This window comes from Podarcis melisellensis (genome assembly GCF_964234715.1).
Source record: "Podarcis melisellensis genome assembly, chromosome: 3".
In the NCBI taxonomy this organism is placed as follows: Eukaryota; Metazoa; Chordata; class Lepidosauria; order Squamata; family Lacertidae; genus Podarcis; species Podarcis melisellensis.
In genome coordinates, this window is record NC_138530.1 from 119611943 (window position 1) to 119634099 (window position 22157).

Sequence of the window (22157 nt, forward strand, 5' to 3'; positions counted from 1 at the left end):
GCCACCAGCTCCTCTAGATAGCCCAGAAGGATGTGGTGGTTGATGGTATCAAAGGCCACTGAGAGATCCAGCAGAACTAGGTTATAGCTTTCACCTTTGTTGCTAGCCCACCAGAGATCATCGACCAGCGCGACCAAGGTAGCTTCAGTCCCCTGATGAGGCCTGAATCCCGACTGGAAGGGATACAAATGGTCTGCATCCTCCAGGTGTGCTTGGAGTTGTTCAGCAACCACCCGCTCAATCACCTTGCCCAAGAATGGAAGATTTGAGACCGGGCAATAGTTGGCCATATTGGGCGGGTCTCCCGTTCCGGGAAGGGCCTGCGGTGGGGGTGGGGATAGTGTTCCACTATTGCTTCCCTGCTGCAAGTATCTAATGTGTTTTAAAATGTTCTTAAGCTGTCTGTGACATTTTAAGTTTTTGCTTTGGCTTTGTTTTTGCTCTGTGGGGGTGGGATAAATGTTTAGTTGGGGCTGGGGATTAGTTTAATTTTAGTATAATTGTAATTTATTTTTATTATTCAAACCAAATCAAATACCTTTATTGGCATCACAGTATAAAACGTTTCAAATCACGGGGATAATTAAAAGGACAAGGGTGAAGCTGTCAAGGGTTATAGGGTATTATTATTATTGGTTTGAGTGGTTACTTGTATTGTTTGCATTTAGTTCTGAAGGGGAAAGGGGGGTCAGTTGCTGCCTTGAAGTGGGCCCCAGCCAACAGAATGGCTGGGGCTGGTTTGATTGAGGGTGGGGGTGGGGGTGGGATGCACTGGGAAATCCGATCTCAGTGATCACAGGCAGGAGGAGGAGTTACACTAAGACCAGACCACATCATTCCCGAGGAGGCAGGTTTAATCGTTGTTTGAAGGCTATCTCTGCCTCTGGGTCTCGACTGGAAGGATCCGGGAATCAACACATGACCTTAAGGTGCTGCTGTACAATGCCAGGTTGAAGATTCATAAGATCACTGCCATCCATGACTTGATCGTGGATGGAGGACTTGACCTGACATGTGTAAGAGAGACTTGGTTGGATGAAGCAGACGGGCTGGTTCTTGCCGCTGCTTGTCCACCAAGTTTCTCTTACGCACAGCAGCCCAGGTCATATGTCCATGGGGGGGGGGTTGCAGTCATTTTTAGGATTTTAAAGGATATGATTTGTTCCTATTTTTTTAATTTTAATTTTTTAATTAATTTCTATACCACCCTATACCTGAAGGTCTTAGGGCGGTTCACATAACATATCAAATACAAGAAATCAAAACAATAACCCTCCCCCCCTCCCAAAAAAGTGCCAGCATTTTAAAAAGTGTTATAGGATGTAGATCAAGTCAGGCAAAGGCCTGGTTAAAAAGAAACATTTTTGCCTGGCATCTAAAGGTGTATAGTGAAGGTGCCAGGTGAACTGGGGAGAGCATTCCACAGACGGGGAGCTACTGCAGAGAAGGAGGGGACATACAAAGAAGCGCATCAGAAGATGATTTCAGTGTCCGAGTAGGTTCATGGGGAAAGAGGGGGTCCTTGAAGTATTGCGGTTCTGAGCCGTTTAAGGCCTTATAGGTCAAAACCAGCACTTTGAATTGGGCCTGGAAACTAATTTGTAGCCAGTTCAGTTGGACCAGGATTGGTGTAATATGCTCAAACTGTCTTGCTCCTGTCCCCGCCCCCCAAAAAATATTGTTATTCTTTACAACTGTCTTATTCTTGTCAGAGAAATGTTGAATGGCATGATCTGTATATCTAAATTTCTGTCCTAGGACAAAAATATTAGGATAGAATAGACTAATGTTTTGGAGCACAAACTGAATTTAATGCATCTGTGGTGCTAGCAGCCTCTGAATGTGCCATGTGCTCTTAACTGAGTTTGGAGTAAAAACACAAAAACTGTAAACAAGCAGCAAGGTTTTCATGCTTCCTGCCATGATGGTTGCATTTTCTGATCCTTGGGTGGTGCATAGTACCCTTATTGCCTTAGGTATATGGTCGGCCTTTTTTATTACAGTCATACCCTGGGTTACAGACGCTTCAGGTTGCGTTTTTTCTGGTTACGGACCCGCCGAAACCCGGAAGTACCGGAATGGGTTACTTCCGGGTTTCGGGGGTCATGCATGCGCAGAAGCGCCGAATCGCAACCCGCATGTGCGCATACACGCCGCTGCGGGTTGCGAACACTGTGGATTGCAAACGTGCATCCCACATGGATCACGTTCACAACCCAAGCTTCCACTGTACTCACTTGCTAGGATATGCAGCATCTATGCTCTTATCACTCTGTTTGCAAAATTCTTTCTGACAACTGGATGAAACAACAGATTATAATGTTTTTGCTTCTTGGGATTCTGAATAGAAGCAACTGTTGAAGACTTAAACTCTGTCAGCATATGTTAGTTGCATTACTGTTTATTGTGTAAGCATTTTAAAAAATATTTTGGAACTTTTAAACTGCTATAGGCCACTCTCGGCTCTGTTTCTACTATGAAAGGGTGGAATATAAATCCTAATGTTCTGAGCCAAGTGATTAGAGCTGCTATCCCACTTCTATATAAAGGATGCAGTGGAGGTTTTGAGCATAGAGCAATTCAGGTGATTAATGTCCCTATTCTACTCTTGCCCAATTTCTGTCATTCTCTGCTCTGTTGTAACCTCTCTCCAACCTAGGTGAAGGATAAAATTCGGTAATTCATAGGTTTGCCTCTAGTAACCTTGCTTTCTTTCCAGAAGATGCTGCTCCTGAAGAGTTAACCCAGGGGTGGGGGTAGAAATACTAAGAGCTCTCTGCCAAATAGGAGTAATTGGCAAGGAAAATAGTCTTCTGCTACTGAACTATAGAACGTATACAAATATATAGACATTGTTGTATTGTTTTTAAGGGCACTTTCAGACCTGAACAAGGATGGGAAAATGGATCAGCAAGAGTTTTCTATAGCAATGAAGCTCATCAAACTAAAGCTACAAGGCCAGTCTTTGCCCGTGGTTCTCCCTCCAATGATGAAGCAACCTCCAGCATTCTCTCCCTTGATTTCTGCTCGTTTTGGTAATCATGAATATGAATCAATGTACAGGTGTTTGGAGAAAGACTGCCCCTCTTAAATTATTATTGATAAATAAATAGCTATGTTCAAATCTGTTATCATTAGACAATAGATGTTAAAGATGTGTACAGAAAATATAGCTAAATATTATCATATATTTTTGTCATAAAAATGAATAATGAGTACTTTTGAGATGATTCTCCTGTGCTCTGATGGCATAATAAGGATGGGCCTCAGAAATAGTGCAGCTAATTCTATGTGCTGGAAAGGGGTTAGGACTTGCATGTTTCAAAGTGCAACCATGCTTGCCATATGGCACGATCCTTTAAAAAGTAGGGTGAGTTTTGAAAGCAGTTTGTGATATGTTGTTGGCACCTGTCTGTCTCGAGAGACAATGGAGTGTGCCTCGGGGGGTGAAGGCAAGCCACTGGAGAATTGCAGTGCCTGCTGTGGCTGCAGAAACTACAGAGCAACTCATCACTGCTGCCTGCTGCATTGGTCTGCTGTTCTAAGTGGGTTTACAAAAAACAACCCTACTTTTTTAAGGCAAACCTTTCAATGTGCCGAAAGTGGATGCCATTGAACAAATTATTCTCTTCCTCTAATCGTACTGTATATTAGACATCTATTGCTTTAAGCAAGTACTTGGAGCGTATTGCTTGTTCTTTTTTTCTGAAGCCTGTGGCAACTGGGATGTGTTATTAGGGAGTAAACCTTGGCTGTATAACTGCTCGAATGAAGCAAACTTATGTGTAAGCATAGACCTCTTATCTAAAACTAGTTTTTGTAACTCAGGATTTCCCAAACTTGGGTTTGCAGCTGTTTTTGGACTACAACTCTCGTCCTCCCTAGCTCGTAGGACCCATGGTCAGAGATGATGGGAGCTGCAGTCCAAAAACAGCTGGAGACACAAGTTTGGGAAACCCTGGTGTAGATCTCTCTAGTAAAAGTGAGTCATGTCTCCCCAATTCCTGGCTGTTCACAGCTATATGGCTATCACTAACAACTTGGTTTCTCTTCTAGGCATGGGCAGTATGCCAAACCTGTCTATTCCAGCATCTGTTCCTACAATGGCACCTTTAGCTCCAATGTCCTCTTTTGCTTCTGTAACGTCCATCCCCCCCCTGATTATTTCTGCTCCTCTGCTGCCTTCCACCAGCACACCTGCATTGCCAAATGGAACAGCCAGCCTCCTCCAGCCACTACCATACTCTTCAAGTAAGTATCATCATGTCCGACAAGAGGCATACTTCCAGTCTGGACAATCTGAGTTGGATGTTGGCCAATGTCTTGATTCTGAATGCAAAATCTCCTCCTAGCAAATACTAAACTGATGATTTTTCCACCTTAAATTCCTCCTTCTTGCTACGCTAACCACTTTCCACTGGAAATATTGTATGCATGATGCCCCGCTCCAAATATTTTGTTGTTTTAATGAAAGTTTGGATGGAGAGCAGGATGGAGGTGGTACTCAGCCTTTTCCCTTATACTGTTTTCCTACTCAAGGTCACTAATCCATGGAAGCTATTTCCTTGTTCGTGGGGAAAAGAGGAGGAGATTAGTTTTGAGGGGACAAACTTCAGGAAGGGAGATGGTTAAGCACCCCCTTACCTCATAAGTCCTCCTGCTCAGCCTCTGAGGCTCACTGTTATTAAAGAAGAGCCCTGCCAAATCATGGTAGGAAAGTTACACAACTTGGTGCTGCCTGTAGAGAATGTATTGAAGAAAATGAAAAAATAGAATTGGGCTATAAATTAGCATAAATTATTAGGGTGTTGTAGTCAGACTAGTTCTCAAAGCTCGTCAAGTTTGTGGTATGGAGTCAATTTTTTATACTTTTGCCTTTTTCTTTTTCATTAGTTTTTATTTTTCTTCTTTGTTTGCTCATTTACCCACTTAATTTTTGAGCTTTGTGTTTTGCACTTTGTTTTTTTAAAAAAGTTTTGTTCTATTTTTATTTATCCATTTTTTCCACTCACATAAGCACAGTTTAAAATAATTCTTATGATTTACTTAAGGCTTATTTTTAATTTGGGAAATAGAGTGTGCCTAGATCTAATAAGTTAATGTCAGGGGACTGCCATCAGAACGGGGGAGGGAGGGAGGGGGATACAGAGAGCCTCCGGCGCTTCTGAGAAGCAGTTCTGAGAAAGCCCCACCTCCACTGGACCAGAGGGGGTGGGGAGTAGCTGGGTGAAGGGAGGGCTCAAAGATGCTACGGAGAGCCCAAGTGCCTCACCTAGCCCGGCTGCCCAGGAGGCACACACGACGCTTCCGGCACCCTGCTTGCGCAGAGGGGTGAAACATACGGAGGGGAGGTGGAGATTTGGGGTGTGTAAGTTCTTATGCTGGGGGAGAAACCGGAAGGGGGCACTCCCGGAATCTGCAAGCAACTAAGACGGACATGAACTTTGGGGCTCTGCACTGTAAATAGTTTGCACCAATAAAACCTGTAAAAGACAGGTCGGAGTCCTGCCTGGTTACTCACGAGCAACCACCACCAGCACCTGACAGTTAAGCTTAGTGTTTGTGTAATTTCTGAATTAGTTAGAAATTCTAGGCATTATATTGTATATTTTAATACAGGGGAGAAATTGAATTTTGGTTTATACAGTCAATTAAACAGATGAATGGAAGAACGTTCATAAAGGGGTCAAAACTGATAATCCAAGAAGCAAAAGCTAATTTTGACATATTTGAGCTCAGTTGGTAGAGCATGAGACTCTTAATTTCAGGGTCATGAGTTCAAGCTCCACCTTGAGCAAAGATTCCTGTTTTGTACGGGGGTGGACTAGATGACCCTTTTTGGGGGGAAATAAAGGAAGGGAAATTCCCCCCCCCCAGGTGCGCTGCGCTAATCCCAAAGCTTGGGGCGTGCGGAGCTCAGCGCGCCCCAAGCTTCTGGGTGCCGGCAAGGTCTCCTCTAGCCCTGGGAGAGCTGTGTCTCCCATGGCTAGCGGATAGCTTCCTGAAGCCTGGAGAGCGAGAGGGGTTGGTGCGCACCAACCCCCCTTGCTCTCCAGGCTTCAGCGAAAGCCTGCATTCGCCCCATAGGACGCACACACATTTCCCCTTCTTTTTTGGAGGGGGAAAAGTGCGTCCTATAGGGCGAAAAATACGGTAATGGTATTTGGAATGCATTTGGAATGTGTTTATAAAAAGCATATTGACTTTTTAATAAGTTTATACTCGTTAGAATAATTGTAATACTTTTATACATTTATATATACTTTCAAGTAATTTTCTCTCATTTTGTTTTTTGGTTTTGGTTCATGTTCACTTTTCCTCACTTTTTTACTTTATTTCTCTACTGAAAATTTTCATCCAAATAGTAATAATTTTTAAAGTTTTTGGTATGGAGTCAGGTTGGTGCCTAAGTGATCCATGGAGATACTTTTGCCTTGCATTGTGGACCATGTGCTTTTCTCTTGTTTCAGCTTTGCCTCACTTTAGTTCATACAGTCCCATGATGGGCGGATTTGGTAGTGCCAACATCCAGAAGACGCAGTCCCTGATAGATCTTGGCTCTAGTAGGTAGGGATCTTCAGGCAGATTTATGTCTCAATTGCAAGTTTCTGTTTTTTTTAAGATCTCTTTGGGTGGTCTTTGCAATCTATCTGGTTCCCCACAAAAGTGAGTACTTGGAAAGACAGACGTCATTTATTCACATAAACTGTTGCTGCACAAAAACATAGGAACAATGTTCCAGTTTGAACATATATTTATATAATACCAGATTTCTTGCAAATGTGATCTTCTTTTCATATTGCAGTTCAAATTCTTCTTCTACTACCTCACTAACTGGGAATTCACCAAAGATTGGATTTTCAGACTGGGCAGTTCCTCAGGCTTCCAGATTAAAATACAGGCAGAAGTTTAATAGCCTTGATAAAGGGATGAGTGGATACCTGTCAGGTTAGTATTACAGTATTATATTTAAGCTTGCAAAGATTAATGAGTGATTCATGAGTTGATCGACAAAAAGATTTCTTCCTGTTCATAATGCAGTATGTTCTAAGGGGGATTTCTTTTTAAAGGAAAGGGATTGCAATTGAAGATTAAGTTTATAATTAATTGAATATTTTTCCTATATAAGAAAATGAAATCCCAGTATAAATGTAATATTTAACTGCAGTTGCATGTTTGAAGATTTTTATAAATAAGTGTATCTTTGCAGGTGGTGTAAACAAAATCTGCCCTTATTCCCTTATGGGGGACACAAGAGCCCTTATAGAGTCCTTTGTAGGTTCTCCATCAGTAGGAGAAAATAACAGAGGCCAACCAGAGAAAATTGAGAAGCAAAGCAGCTAGTAAACCTGATCTTTATTAAAACTGTTGCAACAGGGTGCTCCCCTCACACGCAGGAAAGGAGGAGGACCCAGAACCAAGGTGTGCCTGTCCTTATATAGACTTGTAAAATTGCTCACCCTCAAACTCCAGACCACCCCCAGAAACATCATCCATACATCATAGAAGGGGTGTAGCCCAGGACCACCACCCCAATACATCATACCTACATCACAGGGGGTGGTCTAAAACAGAATCCTGAGTGTGTTGTTTATCTCCTGGCTGGCAAGTTACCTGATTGCATTATCTGAGTTTTGGCTACTCTTATGTTATTATACTCCTGCCAACCTAGCAGTTCAAAAGCACGTCAAAGTGCAAGTAAATAAATAGGTACCGTCGGGAAGGTAAACTGCATTTCCGTGCGCTGCTCTGGTTCGCCAGAAGCAGCTTAGTCATGCTGGCCACATGACACGGAAGCTGTACGCCGGCTCCCTCAGCCAGTAAAGCGAGATGAGCGCTGCAACCCCAGAGTTGCCCACGACTGGACCTAATGGTCAGGGGTACCTTTACCTTTATGTTATTATAACTATTTACCGTATTTTTTGCTCTATAAGACTCACTTTTTCCCTCCTAAAAAGTAAGGAGAAATGTGTGTGCGTCTTAGGGAGCGAATACAGGCTGCGAAGCTATCAGAGAAGCCAGAACAGCAAGAGAGATTGCTGCTTTCACTGCACAGTGATCCCTCTTGCTGTTCTGGCTTCTGAGGTTCAGAATATTTGTTTTGTTTTGTTTTCCTCCTCCAAAAACTAGGTGCGTCTTGTCGTCTGGTGCGCCTTATAGAGCGAAAAATACGGTAATTCCTGAATCTAGGTCACAGGCTCACCCTATTCACACCTTAAATGTGCCCTAAAGGCAGGATTTTTGGCAAAATCTACTCCCTGCGTAGTTCTGCTTAGGGGCTAACCTGGGCAGGAAAACAGAGTTGCAGTGGTCCTGCCGTCCGTGTGAGATAGAGGGATAAATCAAGTCCAGAGACAGTTCGTTGCTATCTCTAAAAGCGTTTATTTACACAGCAATAAATCCATCAGAACTTTCCGGCATCTCTCCGTGCTAAAAGCACAGGCAGTCTCTCTGCTGCTTATTTCAGTCTAAAGTGAAAGCAACTCTCACAGACAAAGACGGACAAAGCCTGTGACAAAGCCTGTGACGTAGGGCCCTGCGTCAGGCCCCTCCCCAGATACAGGACACCAAGGAGTTTTAACCCTGTAAACTCCAAACTCCACAGGATTTGTGAGCACAGAGACCATGAGGAGGCTTTTTCATTTCCTTCCCCCTTGCAGAGAAACATTTGGTCAATTTGGGAGAGTCAAAATGGTTTCAGGACTGTCTTCCTGTACTGTTTCAGACATGTGGTTTATGTATTTATGTACATGTTTGCCTTGTACATGTAATTTATATATTTGAGACCTTAAATTATTATAATACAGACTAAGACTTTTCAAATTATATTTCGAGTAAAACCAAATGAGGGCCCATCCACATTTCCCTCTGTCCTGTGATTTATTCCATTTGGTCTGTGGCTTGTAGGCATGGGTCTGAGAGGTTTCTCTTTTGTTCCATCACTTCCCCTGGGAAACCCTGCTGTTCACGGCTGAATCAGAGCAAATGTCAATCAGGTTTCCTGCAGACTGACATTTGTTCCAATCCAGCAGTAATAAGCAAGTTTTCATCTGGGAAAGTGCGGAACAAAAGAAAAACCTCTCAGACCCATGTCTAGAAATCACAATCCAAACAGAATAAATCACAGGACAAAGAAAAGTGTGGATGAGCCCTGGCCTGTAGATGGTAAAAAATATCACTGGTTCTTGAGTGCAATTAGATTTATATATTAACATACTTGACTTATATATTAACATACTTTTCATCTTTGATTTACTCAGGGTTTCAGGCAAAAAATATTCTTCTGCAATCAAACCTTTCCCAGACACAGTTAGCTACTATTTGGTAAGTCCTCACATAAATTGATAAGACTTTGATGTTTTGTGCTGCTCAATGTTAATAAGCATAGAGTAATTTTTAAAGAACTGTAATAGTCTACATTGCATATTTAATACTGTACTCTTTTTATTTTATGCTTATTCTTGAATTGCAGAATTCTGGTGTTGAGATTATATCTGTTTAATTTCTTTTTTTTTAAATTATCTTTAATTAAAAGTGGTGGGAGCAGCTCTACCAATGAAAGGTTGCAATGGTGTGGGGGACTCTGAAAGGCTGCATGAGCTTCCTGCAGCCAATCAGAAGCCACAGAAGCGTCGCTGCCTGCTCAGTCAGTCCCCGCAAGGTGAGGCGTGCGTGGCTTCTTTCCAAGGAAATGCCTCACTGCGTCAGGTTTACCTCAGCGCGCGGTGACTGACTGAGTGGCTGGCAGGGTCCGCAGGCCAGATTTACGAGTCTAGTTGGCCAGATCTGGCCTGCATACCGTGGTTTGAAGACCCCTGTCCTACTACTTCACACCACGTGCCTCTGGGAGAATTAAAACGGGTGTTTAATTCTCCAGTTAAAATCAGCTGGACTCCAAATTAATATCCTTCAATGCATTAAACATCAAAACATTAACAATGTATGGGTTTAGAACAAGGATGGGGCTAGACTTGACCACAGGATGCTCTCACTCCTCACCTGACATCAAGAATTGGGGCATGTAGACCTTCTCACAGTTGTCAGTGCACCACACAGGACTTGCGAACAACCTTGCACAGTGCTTTGGAGTACCATAGAGTACCATCTTTGCAGAGTGCTGCATAGGGGCCTTTGCAAAGCCCTTCAAGGATCAGCTGCACCAAGGAGTCCCATGTGGGGAACTCAGTGGCACAGCCAATCTCACAGAACTTGGAACCAACGCCTGTCACCTGACTTTGAGCTCCACCTCAGCTGCACAGACAGTCCCAGTGGGCTTGCTCTCACTGTCAGTCAACTGCTTGGCAGTTCAGAGTTGGGAGCCCATTTCAAGACTCTTTGTTGGAGCCTCAACTTTCCCCTCACCCAATGTCACATGTGAATTCCAGTAAGAGGGAAGTGAGCATGATTTGGGGGGAAACTGCCATGCAGGCCCAATTATGTTTCAAATGTGCTTTTGTGGGTATTTGCTTTTTCAGAATTGTTCAAGTTAGTAAGAGGTATCTTGAAGATATTGTACTAGAATGTTGCATTGAAACAATGAGATTGCTGTTTCATATTTCCTCGGTTCTTCTAATGCAATTGTTCTGTCTTCCTAGGTCACTTGCTGACGTTGATGGCAATGGACAGCTGAAAGCAGAGGAATTCATACTAGCCATGCATCTGACTGATATGGCCAAAGCTGGGCAGCCTCTCCCACTAACTCTGCCTCCGGAGTTAGTGCCACCTTCTATGAGGTGCATAACACAAGATGGTATGTTATTAAAATTGTATAATAAATGGAAAAAATGTCCTTTAAAAAAAATCCCTGTTTCTTCTCTCTAGAAGTGGAAAATGTGCTGAAAATACTGATTGTGTTCTGCCAACATACCAGAAAATAATGCAGGAAGAAGAACCCCCCCAAAAACTTCCAGGTAACAGTGGGGTTCTTTTTTATGTTAAGAGTGCAAAGTTGACTTTAAAAAGGCATTAGAACGGAAAGAAACGTTGTTTTATCCCATATTTCAGATATTATGTGTGCCTGACTTCAATTTGCCTGATAGAAGCCACTTGAGCACTTAATAACAATTGTAGGACTCAAGTATACATTGTTTACAGTAGCAGTGGTACGTTGTCAGGACCGAAAAGCAGCAGGACGTTGGGCTGTGTGGAGTCAGAGTGGTTGGACTGTGGCAGTGTTTCTACGACTTGATCCCCCAGCTGTTGTTGGACTGCAACTCTCATCATCCCTGGCTGACAAGACCAGTTGTCAGGGATGATGGGGACTCAAGTTTGAGAAACATGGGACTATGAAAGCAGCAGGCAAGATGAAGAAACCCAAAACTACGGTTATTTACTTAATTTCCTTTTTGAATCACTTCAGTATCAAAGCCCTTTGCATATAACAAATGCTTTTCCATTTGTCAGTGATCTTACTTGAGTGTTATCTACCTCCATGTTTCATACTACAGTGGTACCTCGGGTTACATACGCTTCAGGTTACATATGCTTCAGGTTACAGACTCCGCTAACCCAGAAATAGTACCTCAGGTTAAGAACTTTGCTTCAGGATGAGAACAGAAATTGCACCGCGGCAGCGCAGCGGCAGCAGGAGGCCCCATTAGCTAAAGTGGTGCTTCAGGTTAAGAACAGTTTCAGGTTAAGAATGGACATCTGGAACGAATAAAGTACTTAACCCGAGGTACCACTGTCCTGTCCTTGATTTAGAAATGAACCTGCATTAGATCAATTTTTGCACTCTGATGCCATTTACTATTCTTTAATCTAGTTACATTTGAGGACAAGAGGAAAGCAAACTATGAGAGAGGCAACATGGAGCTAGAGAAACGCCGCCAGGTGTTGTTGGAGCAGCAGCAGAGAGAGGCGGAGCGTAAGGCTCAGAGGGAAAGAGAAGAAAAGGAGCGAAGAGAGAGGGAACGGCAGGAGCAGGAGCGAAAGAAACAACTTGAACTGGAAAGGCACTTGGAAAAACAGCGTGAGATGGAGAAACGGAAGGAGGAAGAAAGAAAGAAAGAAATTGAAAGGCGGGAGGTTGTTCTGCTAATTGCTATTTTTAATCTGCAAAGGAATATCTTTTCCGTTTATTGCTGTTTAGTGATCTTCACTTAAGCATTCTTTTGCCACCGTGCTGAAACCCACTTGTCCCTAAAGATGACACCAAACCCAAGAGCCCCAGCTGTGTCTGGGGGCAGCCAAAGCTCAGCCTCATGCAGCCAGTTCTCCAGTGAGGTGTTCCAGGCAGTCAGCACAAATAGCTGGGCTGCCTTCATTTTGAGGTGAAGGCCCTTTCAGGGCATTGCCTAAGCACCTCCAGAAAGTGCCTGCCAGGTGTCTGTCACACAGAATTGCAGTGTTGTGCATGCGCTAGCAACCCTGTCCAGGTAGGCAGTCCCAAGTCCAGCAGTGACCTCCACAAGAAGTCCAAGGCTGTAGTGTCACCAGCTAAGGGGCGAGGCTGAGTTCCTCATGCTGAGAAGGATGCTGGTAATCAGGGAACCCCTGAATGTGAGGCCCAGAGGAAGGAGTACAGTGGTGCCTCGCAAGACGAAAAGAATCCGTTCCGCGAGTCTCTTCGTCTTGCGGTTTTTTCGTCTTGCGAAGCAAGCCCATTAGCGGATTAGCACTATTAGCAGCTTAGCGGGCTTAGCGGATCAGCTGTTAAGCAGCTTAGCGGATCAGCTGATTAGCGGCTTAGCGGCTTGGGGGAAAGGGGGGGGAGGGGGAAAACCCCGCAGGAACTCGCAAGACATTTTCGTCTTGTGAAGCAAGCCCATAGGAAATTTGTTTTGCGAAGCACCTCCAAAACGGAAAACCCTTTTGTCTAGCGGGTTTTCCGTCTTGCGAGGCGTTTGTCTTGCGGGGCACCACTGTACATGCAACCTGCTGCAGCAGAACCAGGATCCTCATGGCATGGGCCCCTTCCCCTGGGCTTGGAGAAGCAAGGGCCTCCTGTATGGCATTGCCAGTGCAATAGCACCAAGTGGGCGGCTATGGAAAGGTAGGATAAATGTTTGTCTTCAGACCAGAGGCTCCCCCTTTGAAGAAGTTGAAATGCACATTCTCCATAATTCATTGCCCTTTAGCACTTTTGAAAGAACTGAACATTTAGTGGTTATTTTATCTGCAGGCAGCAAAGCAGGAGCTTGAGCGCCAACGGCGTCTGGAGTGGGAGAGGATTCGGCGTCAGGATCTTCTTAATCAGCGTAATCGAGAACAAGAGGAAATTGTCAAACTGGCCTCTAAGAAGAAGAGCCTCAGTCTTGAGCTAGATGCCTTGGTGAGTCACAGCACTGCAAAGGACATAGAGAACTCCACTGGCAGGAGTAGGGAACACAGCTCTTCAGATGCTCTTGGACTGGCAGCTCCAGCCAACCTGGGGGGGGGGGTCAGTTGGGATGGGCATTCCAAGCCAGCAGCACCAGGGGGACATCCCCCGGGCTCACCCAAACAACAACACATTCTCTTTTCAAACATCTTTCTGTATTCTGGTAGGTGGCCGTGTTGGTCTGGCGCAGTCAAAATAAAACATTTTAAAATTGTCCAGTAGCACCTTAGAGACCAACTAAGTTTGTTCTGGGTATAAGCTTTCATGTCCATGCATACTTCTTCAGTGGCTATTGACCCTGAGAGTATCTCCCAGCTTGTATAATATTTTATCTTAAAAATTCTTGTTAATTGGTTTTGACTAACTTTCTGTTTTAGGGGTAGTGATTAGCTGATACTCTGTATATTAGAGGCATGTTTTTATGTTCTCGAATCAGATGTTTGATTTTAGATTATTTTCATTACAGGATGGCAAACACCAGCAGATCTCTGGGAGATTGCAAGATGTTATAAAAAGAAAACAAGTTCAGAAAAATGATCTGGATGTTCTGGAAAAGAAATGTGATTTGGAAATTATTGAAGTCAAGCAGCTACAACAACAGCTTCAAGTATGAAATCTCACTTTAAGTTTCAACTTGTTGCCTTGTGTGTTCCAGAGAATGAAGGACATAAATGAATTGGAGGGGGATATTTTTAATACATCTGTGTTAAGATGTAGCTACAAAATAATAACAGTTTTTGCTTCTGTTCAAACAGTTCTCCTCCAATAGCTAGATTTCTCAAAATAATACAATTAAACTTTGTTTTTTAACGCTACAAATGGCCTAACAAGGATAAAGGCTATTGATGGTTAAATTATCAGGTTTTTCTAGTTTTTACAAGGTACAGCTTAGAGAATCTTAAATGCATGTAGCATGTAACAATATTTGTTATGCCAATATGCTTCAAGGTTAAGAAAAAACTGTCAAGTCCTAAATCCTTCTTTATTCTTCGACGTGTCTTTTATATAAGCTGGTTTGTCCATTTCTCTTGTGGGGTCATAAAATACTATCTATAAATAATTTTCAGCTGAGAATTCTTTACATTTAAGCATATCAAAATTTTATCTAAAGTATGGAGAATCTGTGTCATTCTTACTTGAACTGATAGGTCTCCATATTGACCGTAGTACAATATCAGGATGTACTGTGGATTCCCATGGAGAAATACCAGAATCACTTGTCCCAAGTGTCTCTAACTTCCTGTAGAATTACTGTTATTGGGTGAAATCCAGTTAAGTCATACTCAACATAAATCTAGTGAAATCAAAGGGCAATTGATTTCAGGAGATGTCCCATGAATATACCTTATATATTTCTAAGGAGGTGGGGATGTAATGCATTAAGTTATTAAATATGTAAAGAAAGTATACTGATGATAACTTTCTAAAATTTTATCCCTGACTCTGCAGGAATATCAGAATAAGCTGATCCTCCTCATTCCTGAAAAACAGCAGTTAAGTGAGAGAATGAATCATATGCAGATGGGCAATTCTCCTAGTATGTATATTCAGCATTATTTATCTTTATCCTTCTCAGTCATTCTTTATTTTTAATTACCAAAACAGTGATGGGAAGGAAGGAGAAAATGAAGGTGAGGGGTTGAAAAAGACAGTTTGAGCCTGAATCTAGAAGGGGACCCTTGGAACATGGGATGCTCAGAAATTCAAATACATAGAACTGATAGTTGGTGATGTACTTCTATTTCCTTTTTGTTAAAAAAAAAAAGTCCATCTGATATGCCCCTGAGGACCACTGCTGGATCAAAACATGTCTGGCTATGGAAGATATCTGCCTAGTGCAAGCAGCACCTCCTCCTCCTATGGAGGAATTATAGGTGTTGAATCATCTGCTGGTTGGTGATACTCAAGCATGGAATTCCCTGTGTCAAGCAGGGGGTGAACTAGATGGCAAACTAGGCATGCTCCAACTCTTTAACAATTCAGCTGAAATCTCTTTCCCACCATGGATTTATTGAGTATCTGGACAGGCTTTCAGACTCAGTTCTCTGACTTCAAAAGGTACCAAATTCTTAACGAGCTGATGAGATTGTGGCAGGGGTAAATGTAAAACAGGTTGTTAATTACAAGGGCCATATAAGTGAAGGGAAAAAAATAACCAAAATGTTCTTAAGATGAAACATTGGATTTTGGCTTTCATCGACAGAAACAGACCTTAATTCACTACAGAAGAAGTCCTCAGAAAAGGAAAAATTATGCCAAAGACTTAGAGAACAACTAGATGCACTAGAAAAAGAAACGGCTACCAAGCTTTCTGAAATGGATGCTTTTGATGATCAACTTAAGGTACAATCTTGCCACCTATTTGTGAATCAGAGTAATAATTTGTTGTATTCCCCCCCTCCCTCCTATGAAAAATTTTCTTGCTTCTGATTTTTCTTCTGTTTCTCAAGCTTAGTTCAGTATTTCAGCCGATAAGGGCCAATGAAAGGTTGCGTGCCTTTTCTGTCCTTTCCATTCATACCGTTTAGATGTTCACAGATTGGTCTCTTATTTGGCATTTATAATGCATGTGTCAGCATTTTGCAATACAGGGCCTCATGGTCATAAATTGGTATGGATGCCATTTTGAATGTTGTAAACTGAATTAATTTACTTGTCATTGAATACTGCCATCCCAAAGTGGGTAACAATTAAATAAGATTATAATAAAAATATACAGGGGAAACTATAACATTGTGCAAAAATTACAGAATTCATAACATTTTTGCATAGCCTATTCAGAACAAAACTGTGGGCTATGCAAATTAATAATTTAAGATATTTTTCTCTCTGGTTTTAATAAAAGCTAACCACAGGGCATAGTTAGGAAGGCCATCAATTATGCTCATCCTCTTCACCATCTAAGCAACGACCAAGCCAGTTCTCATGCAGCTTAACTCTTTCTGGCTGCTGCATTATGGCACTGGTGTAAACAGATAGATCTTTATTCTCTGAGCACCATTCCTTATATAGCCAAATCGCCTTCATCACATATAAGAGGGAGTTGGTAAAAGGCTTCGGGGAGACCCCAACTTTTGCTGAAAAATCTCAAAACCCAACAGCCCAGTGGAAATGAAAACCCGTAGGGACATGGACTATGTAGTGTAGTAAATGGGAAAAAGCCATGATGAAACAAGAGCACTCTACTTTTCCAACACTTTGTTTCGGGTTGCACTTAAAAACAATTAATAGTAGTGTGACAAGTTCTATCTAAAGGAGACATAACTGCTGAAAGGTTAGAGGCGGAATTTGATTTTTTCATTTATTTAAAAATTATATTCCATTTGCTTATACTAAAGCAGTTTAAATGGTGTATGGGAAACATTAAAATTCTCACTAAAACAGTTAAAACATTTTAAAATAATTAGAAAGTAAAAAAAAATTAAAACACATCAGTAACTGTGTCTGGGTATAATTGATATACTCTTCAAGAAAATAATTTTGAGATAGCATGATTAATACCTAACATGCTAATTGAGAGTAATTTAAATTGACTAGTTACAACACCGTAAGTTCCCTATATATATAAAAATTGCAGTGCAAAGTGTAACAGCTTTTTATCTGCCTTATCTTACAGTATGAGACTATGGATGCTTCTGTTCTTCAGTGCCTTTTGTGTCTGCTAAGCTGTCTCAACAACCTCTTCCTCTTACTTAAGGTTACTTTCTAATCTTTGGCTTTTTTTGCTTATAATAATTTCATAGTTTTTTTTTTAATTGCATTTAAATCCCTTAACTCAAAAATCCAGTCTATTCAGTATCAGTGCAGTACAGCACAGTTTGTTTTTTCCTTCACATTTCTGTTTGCTTTCAAATCTTGTCTGCTCAACGAATGCTTGAAGTAGGTACAAATCAAAGCATTAATATGAAGCTTGCTAGCTTACTAACTACTACCAGATACTTAATCTGATTGTCATTGTTTTTTATGTGAGATTTAGTTGCACACAGCTTTTCCTTCATTATTTAAATCTTACTAGCTCTTCTGAAATGGAATCAGTTCTAGTGCTTCAGATTGATGAATGAAAGGTCTGAAATTGTCACGTTATTATCACATCTGAACATTTTTCTCTCTTAGTAAAGTGAGTGTCTCATGTCTGAATACCAAAATGGGTCCTTAGAGAAGTTGAGAGCACACAGATTCACCTCCTGCTCTAAGGTCACCCACCCCCTTCACCTAAATGTCCCTGTCTGTTTTGTTCAGCTCTTGCCTCCACAGCCTCTTAAATCTCCCCCTGCTCAGTCTAATGGAGTGAAATATAAATTATAAGAGAAGATTTGGGAGACTTGTGTCTCCTTACACACCATTTGTTGCACAAGATTCCTCTGCTCAGTATCTAGTAGTTGTCCCCCCTGCCCCCCCAAGCCCATTTCAATGCAGCTCACACAGTTTAGGAGAGCCCCACCTCTGGAGAGGCTTTTCGATGCACACAAGCATCAGCTAGAACCCCTCTTTTAATTTCTTCCATAAAATCTTGCTTCCTCCAGTAGCTAAAAGAAAGTTGTGTTGGAAATGTCAACTTCAGAAGTATTCTATTTAATTTTGAACCTGTTCTCTTGATTGTATTAATACAGAGATTGAACACTTCTCAATGTAGGATTGCCTGCCTCTCCGTACCCTGACTTGGATTGCAGAACACTAAATCAAGTCCCCCCCCCCCCCGATTTGCTCATTTGATGTATGTTATATTTTCTTATTAGGAGCTAAGAGAAACCTACTCCACACAGCAGTTAGCTCTTGAGAAGCTCCACAGGATCAAACAAGATAAAATCCAAGAACTAGAAAGGAGAAGAGCTGAGCTTGCACAGAAGAAGAAAGTGGAAGATGAGGCTGCACGGTAACAGGATAAATTAAAACAATGCAGGCTTTTTTCTAAAGGGCCTCCTCTGCACTCTCTTAGATGACAGGCTTAGACTTCCTCTTACTACGTGGGCTGTCATTCTGGGTTTGAGTCCCCGCCCCAGTACATTTATTTACCATGGTTCTGTTTTTGTGTTGTATTGGATATTGCATTTTAAAATGTAACTCTTTTTATTTATGCAGTTGTGACCCACCTTGATTGATGCTATCAGTATAAAAATGGTCAAAACTTTTTTTCTTTTTTAGCATGGGTTCTTTTTAATTTCTTGGCAATCACAATTCTAGCTACATTGAAATCTCATTGGGCAATTGTACATTTTTAGAGAACTGCACTTCAAAAAGAAACGTTCAGATAATATTGAAACAGTGACTCCATAAGAAATTGCTAACTGAATTACAAAATTAACTGGGATGAAAGATTTCCATTTTATGTGACATAATATGCCTCACAGTAGTATTTTTTTTAATAATAATAAAAACCTTCTGAATTGATTCTGAAACCTACAGGTTAGCAAGCCTAACTTCAGCATATGGCAACAATCTTTGCAAAAAGTTGCTGTTTCTGAAGATGCTTATGGAGTCTGTATTTTCTACACCCTACCGCAGGGGTCAGCAACCTAAGGCCCATGGGCCGGAGTGCCCCACAGAGGTCGTTTGACCGACCCACGAGCCACCCCCCCCAAGCAAGCTGCCTGCTTGTGCACTGTGCTAAACCAGCGCGGCACGGGGACTCGCTTCTGCGGCGCCAAAAATCACATCTACGCGTGCACAGACGCTAAAAATCGCAGGCATGCGTGTGATCTGGCCCACGGAGGGATCTCTGCGGGGCCGATCCGGCTTAGGCAAAATAAACCTTGCTGCCCCCTGCCCTACTGGTTCTTTTTCTGTGACAAAAATAAATATGGTGGCAGTTCTTAAGCATCGTAAGATTGCATAACTGAAGAGTTTAGGACAGCATATATCCACTTCACCATTCCTATCGCTATTATGATGCTTAAGTTGTCCTAGGACTTTCAGAGCTTACAGGAAGATAATAATGTAAACTGAGAGCAGCTGATTTAAGGATCTGTGCCAAGTCTTTTCTTTTCAGTATCAGCATAAAAAATACCATTTTTTGACAGTGTTTTCGCTGCTTTTTTTCTTAAGAAAAGCAAAGCGGGAAAAAGAGAACTTGTGGCAGCAGAATATCCGGAGGGAGGAAGAAGAGAGGAGAAAGCGACTACAGGAAGAGCGAATGCAGGAAAAAATCCAGGAGGAAAGACAAAAAACGGAGGAGGCAGTTGCGCAAGAAAGGGAAGCCCAGTTGCAAAAATTGGCAGAGGAGAAACTTGAAGAGGAAAAATGGAACAAACAGGCCGAGATGCTGAGAGATAGTGAGCAGCAAAGGCAGAAGCAAAAAGAAGACAAAAGAAGGCAGGAGCTGCTCGCAAAAGAAGCTGAGGAGAGGCATAAGCACTTTGATGAAGAGAAGAGAAGAAAAGACACTGCCAATCTGCAAGAGTCTGAGAAACCCATTTCTCAGCTAAATGAAAAAAATGTAGACATTCTTAAACAGACAAAGGGACGAAGTCTTAAGTCAGCATTGAAAAATGAAGGTATCTTACCCAGGTTTCTGTAAGGATATTAGCTACCATAGTTTACAACACTGAAGTCTTTAGTACCACACTGTCTACTGGTTTTACCAATCCTTTAATATGTGTGGCCTTAATGGGAGAGATCAGTTCACAGGTCTAAATTGCGCCTTAGCTAATGTTAATATTCAGCTTTTCTCATGGCTTGAAAGGCCAATGTTGTTCAATTATGCAAATCCCAAAGCAGGCACTGACTGCTGCTTTGAAATGAACATAACTGACAAGATTAGTAGTCAGTAATAGTTCCTCCTTGACTTTCCAGGCCATGCTGTGGGTTCCTCTGAGTCTAGGAAATCTGTTGCCTTTGTGAATTATAGAGCTTTATATCCATTTGAAGCGAGGAATAATGATGAGATGAGTTTCAGTTCTGGAGACATAATTCAGGTAAGAAATGGCTGATAATCCCTGAATTCTTAATAGGATATTTATTTCAAATTAAAGCCTTTGTCTTCTCTGCAAAATACCCAGCGTGCCATGCAGTAAAATAAAGAATTAAAACCTATCTAATAAGCTAGTTGATAACATTTTGTCACACTTCCATCCTTTTTTCCAGGTTGCTGAGAAAACTGAGGGAGAGCCTGGTTGGTTATATGGGAGCTTCCAAGGCCATCAGGGCTGGTTTCCAGGCAATTATGTAGAAAAAATTCCTGAAAATGAAAACACCCTTTCACCTCCAAAGAGAGCCCTCCTTCCTCCTGTGGTATCCTTACCAACTGCCTCAGTTCCTGTAGAGTAAGTGCACCTTAATACTCTGCTACCACGCAAAATTGACGGTGGTGGTGATGATGATGATTCACCCTAAAGTCTTCGGGTTTAAAATAACTTAGAGTCTCAGAAATAAAGTGGGTTTTAAAAATATGCTTCTCAAGTGTCAAAAGCCAGAGAGGGTAAAGTGGTGCTTCTTGAGCATTCACCCAAAGCTGAATAAGGAAGATGCCTGATGCACCTCTGTGGTCATTTCCACAACTTAGTGGCTGCCATAGGTCATACCCTCTCGCAGGCCACAGCCAGACATGTTTTGAGGGGCAATGGAACAGTTGGACACAATTTGACAGAAGTCTACAGAACAGCTTTGGCCAACTCAGTTGGCATGCTGCATATAGTGGCTTCAGTCTAACAAAGATTTAGGCTCTAACTCTGTGATGCCTAACTGTGTTAGAATTTTGGCCATTGTATACCAGTTTATGCAAAAATGTGCTTTGTATATTAAGAAATAGTGGCAGTTATTGTAGTTGTGCTGCTTTTCAGTTCAGAAGTGATATTTCCCTTGTTTAGCTTAAGGCTGAATGGCAGTGATTGATTTGAAATTCTGCACACAGCTTCATAGCTTATGAATCTTACATGCATTTTGGAAGCTTTGCTGCTTCACAACTACATGCTTTAAAGTGCTACCTTTATTGCCATATATTGAATTTGCAGGCCGCTTTCGTCAAGTAAGCCAGCCGACGAATCCGATTACCAAAATATATCTTTCTCAAGTTTAAATGTCAACACATGTCAGAAAAAATCTGCTTTTACTCGTACGGTCTCCCCAGGATCTGTTTCTCCCATCCATGGCCAGGTATGTTCTACCTATAGAAGAGTGATTTATGTCCCTGTATCTTTGTATCCTTTACTGTTCCTCCAGCACTGAATACCCAGGGATATAAGGCTTAGGGTCTGCAGAGGTGGAACTGACTAACCATTTATTTGTTTGTTTATTAAAGGGATTGCTTTAGTTGAGATTCCAGCATTGCAGAGGGTTGGACTAGAGGTCCCTGGGCTCCCTTCCATTTCTACAATTCTATGATTCCTAATCTGCCATTCAAATTAATTGTCAGAGAACCTGTAGCATCAAATTTGTCACAACTGTATTTGCTGAAATATGTGTTGTGGCAGGTAAGGAAGCTGAGTTGTCCTTACAAAGACAACTGACCTAATTATTGGTAGTATCCCAAGTCTACCTCCTTCCTAGGTAGAGTATCTGGTTTGGTTTTAAATTGGTTCTCAAATCTGCCATTCTTGGGCAAGGTGATTGAGCGGGTGGTTGCTGAACAACTCCAAGCACGCCTGGAGGAAACGGACCATTTGGATCCCTTCCAATCGGGATTCAGGCGTCACCATGGGACCGAAACTGCCTTGGTCGCACTGGTTGATGATCTCCGGCGGGCTAGGGACAAAGGTGAGAGCTGTTTCCTAGTTCTGCTGGATCTCTCAGCGGCCTTTGACACCATCGACCATAACATCCTTCTGGACCGTCTAGAGGGGCTGGGAGCTGGGGGCACTGTCATACAGTGGTTCCGCTCCTTCCTCCTGGGCCGTGTCCAGAA

At 42.1% G+C, this 22157-nt stretch overlaps 1 protein-coding gene across 4 annotated transcripts in view; it reads left to right on the top strand.

The window, feature by feature from the left end:
- The window catches only part of ITSN2 (intersectin 2), a 79902-nt gene that overhangs the window by 17187 nt on the left and 40558 nt on the right, over positions 1 to 22157 (top strand). For 3 of the 4 annotated variants that reach the window (XM_081905922.1, XM_081905924.1, XM_081905925.1), the window contains exons 5-22: positions 2872 to 3035; positions 4057 to 4251; positions 6471 to 6567; positions 6806 to 6948; positions 9261 to 9324; positions 10596 to 10733; positions 10822 to 10910; positions 11765 to 12027; positions 13124 to 13273; positions 13788 to 13928; positions 14771 to 14858; positions 15525 to 15664; positions 16938 to 17018; positions 18058 to 18194; positions 19364 to 19812; positions 20111 to 20232; positions 20402 to 20580; positions 21268 to 21409. In XM_081905922.1, the coding sequence (XP_081762048.1) occupies positions 2872 to 3035; positions 4057 to 4251; positions 6471 to 6567; positions 6806 to 6948; positions 9261 to 9324; positions 10596 to 10733; positions 10822 to 10910; positions 11765 to 12027; positions 13124 to 13273; positions 13788 to 13928; positions 14771 to 14858; positions 15525 to 15664; positions 16938 to 17018; positions 18058 to 18194; positions 19364 to 19812; positions 20111 to 20232; positions 20402 to 20580; positions 21268 to 21409 (2782 nt within the window). The remainder of the gene's footprint in view (positions 1 to 2871; positions 3036 to 4056; positions 4252 to 6470; positions 6568 to 6805; positions 6949 to 9260; positions 9325 to 10595; positions 10734 to 10821; positions 10911 to 11764; positions 12028 to 13123; positions 13274 to 13787; positions 13929 to 14770; positions 14859 to 15524; positions 15665 to 16937; positions 17019 to 18057; positions 18195 to 19363; positions 19813 to 20110; positions 20233 to 20401; positions 20581 to 21267; positions 21410 to 22157) is intronic. The other variant, XM_081905923.1, reaches the window with a different exon arrangement.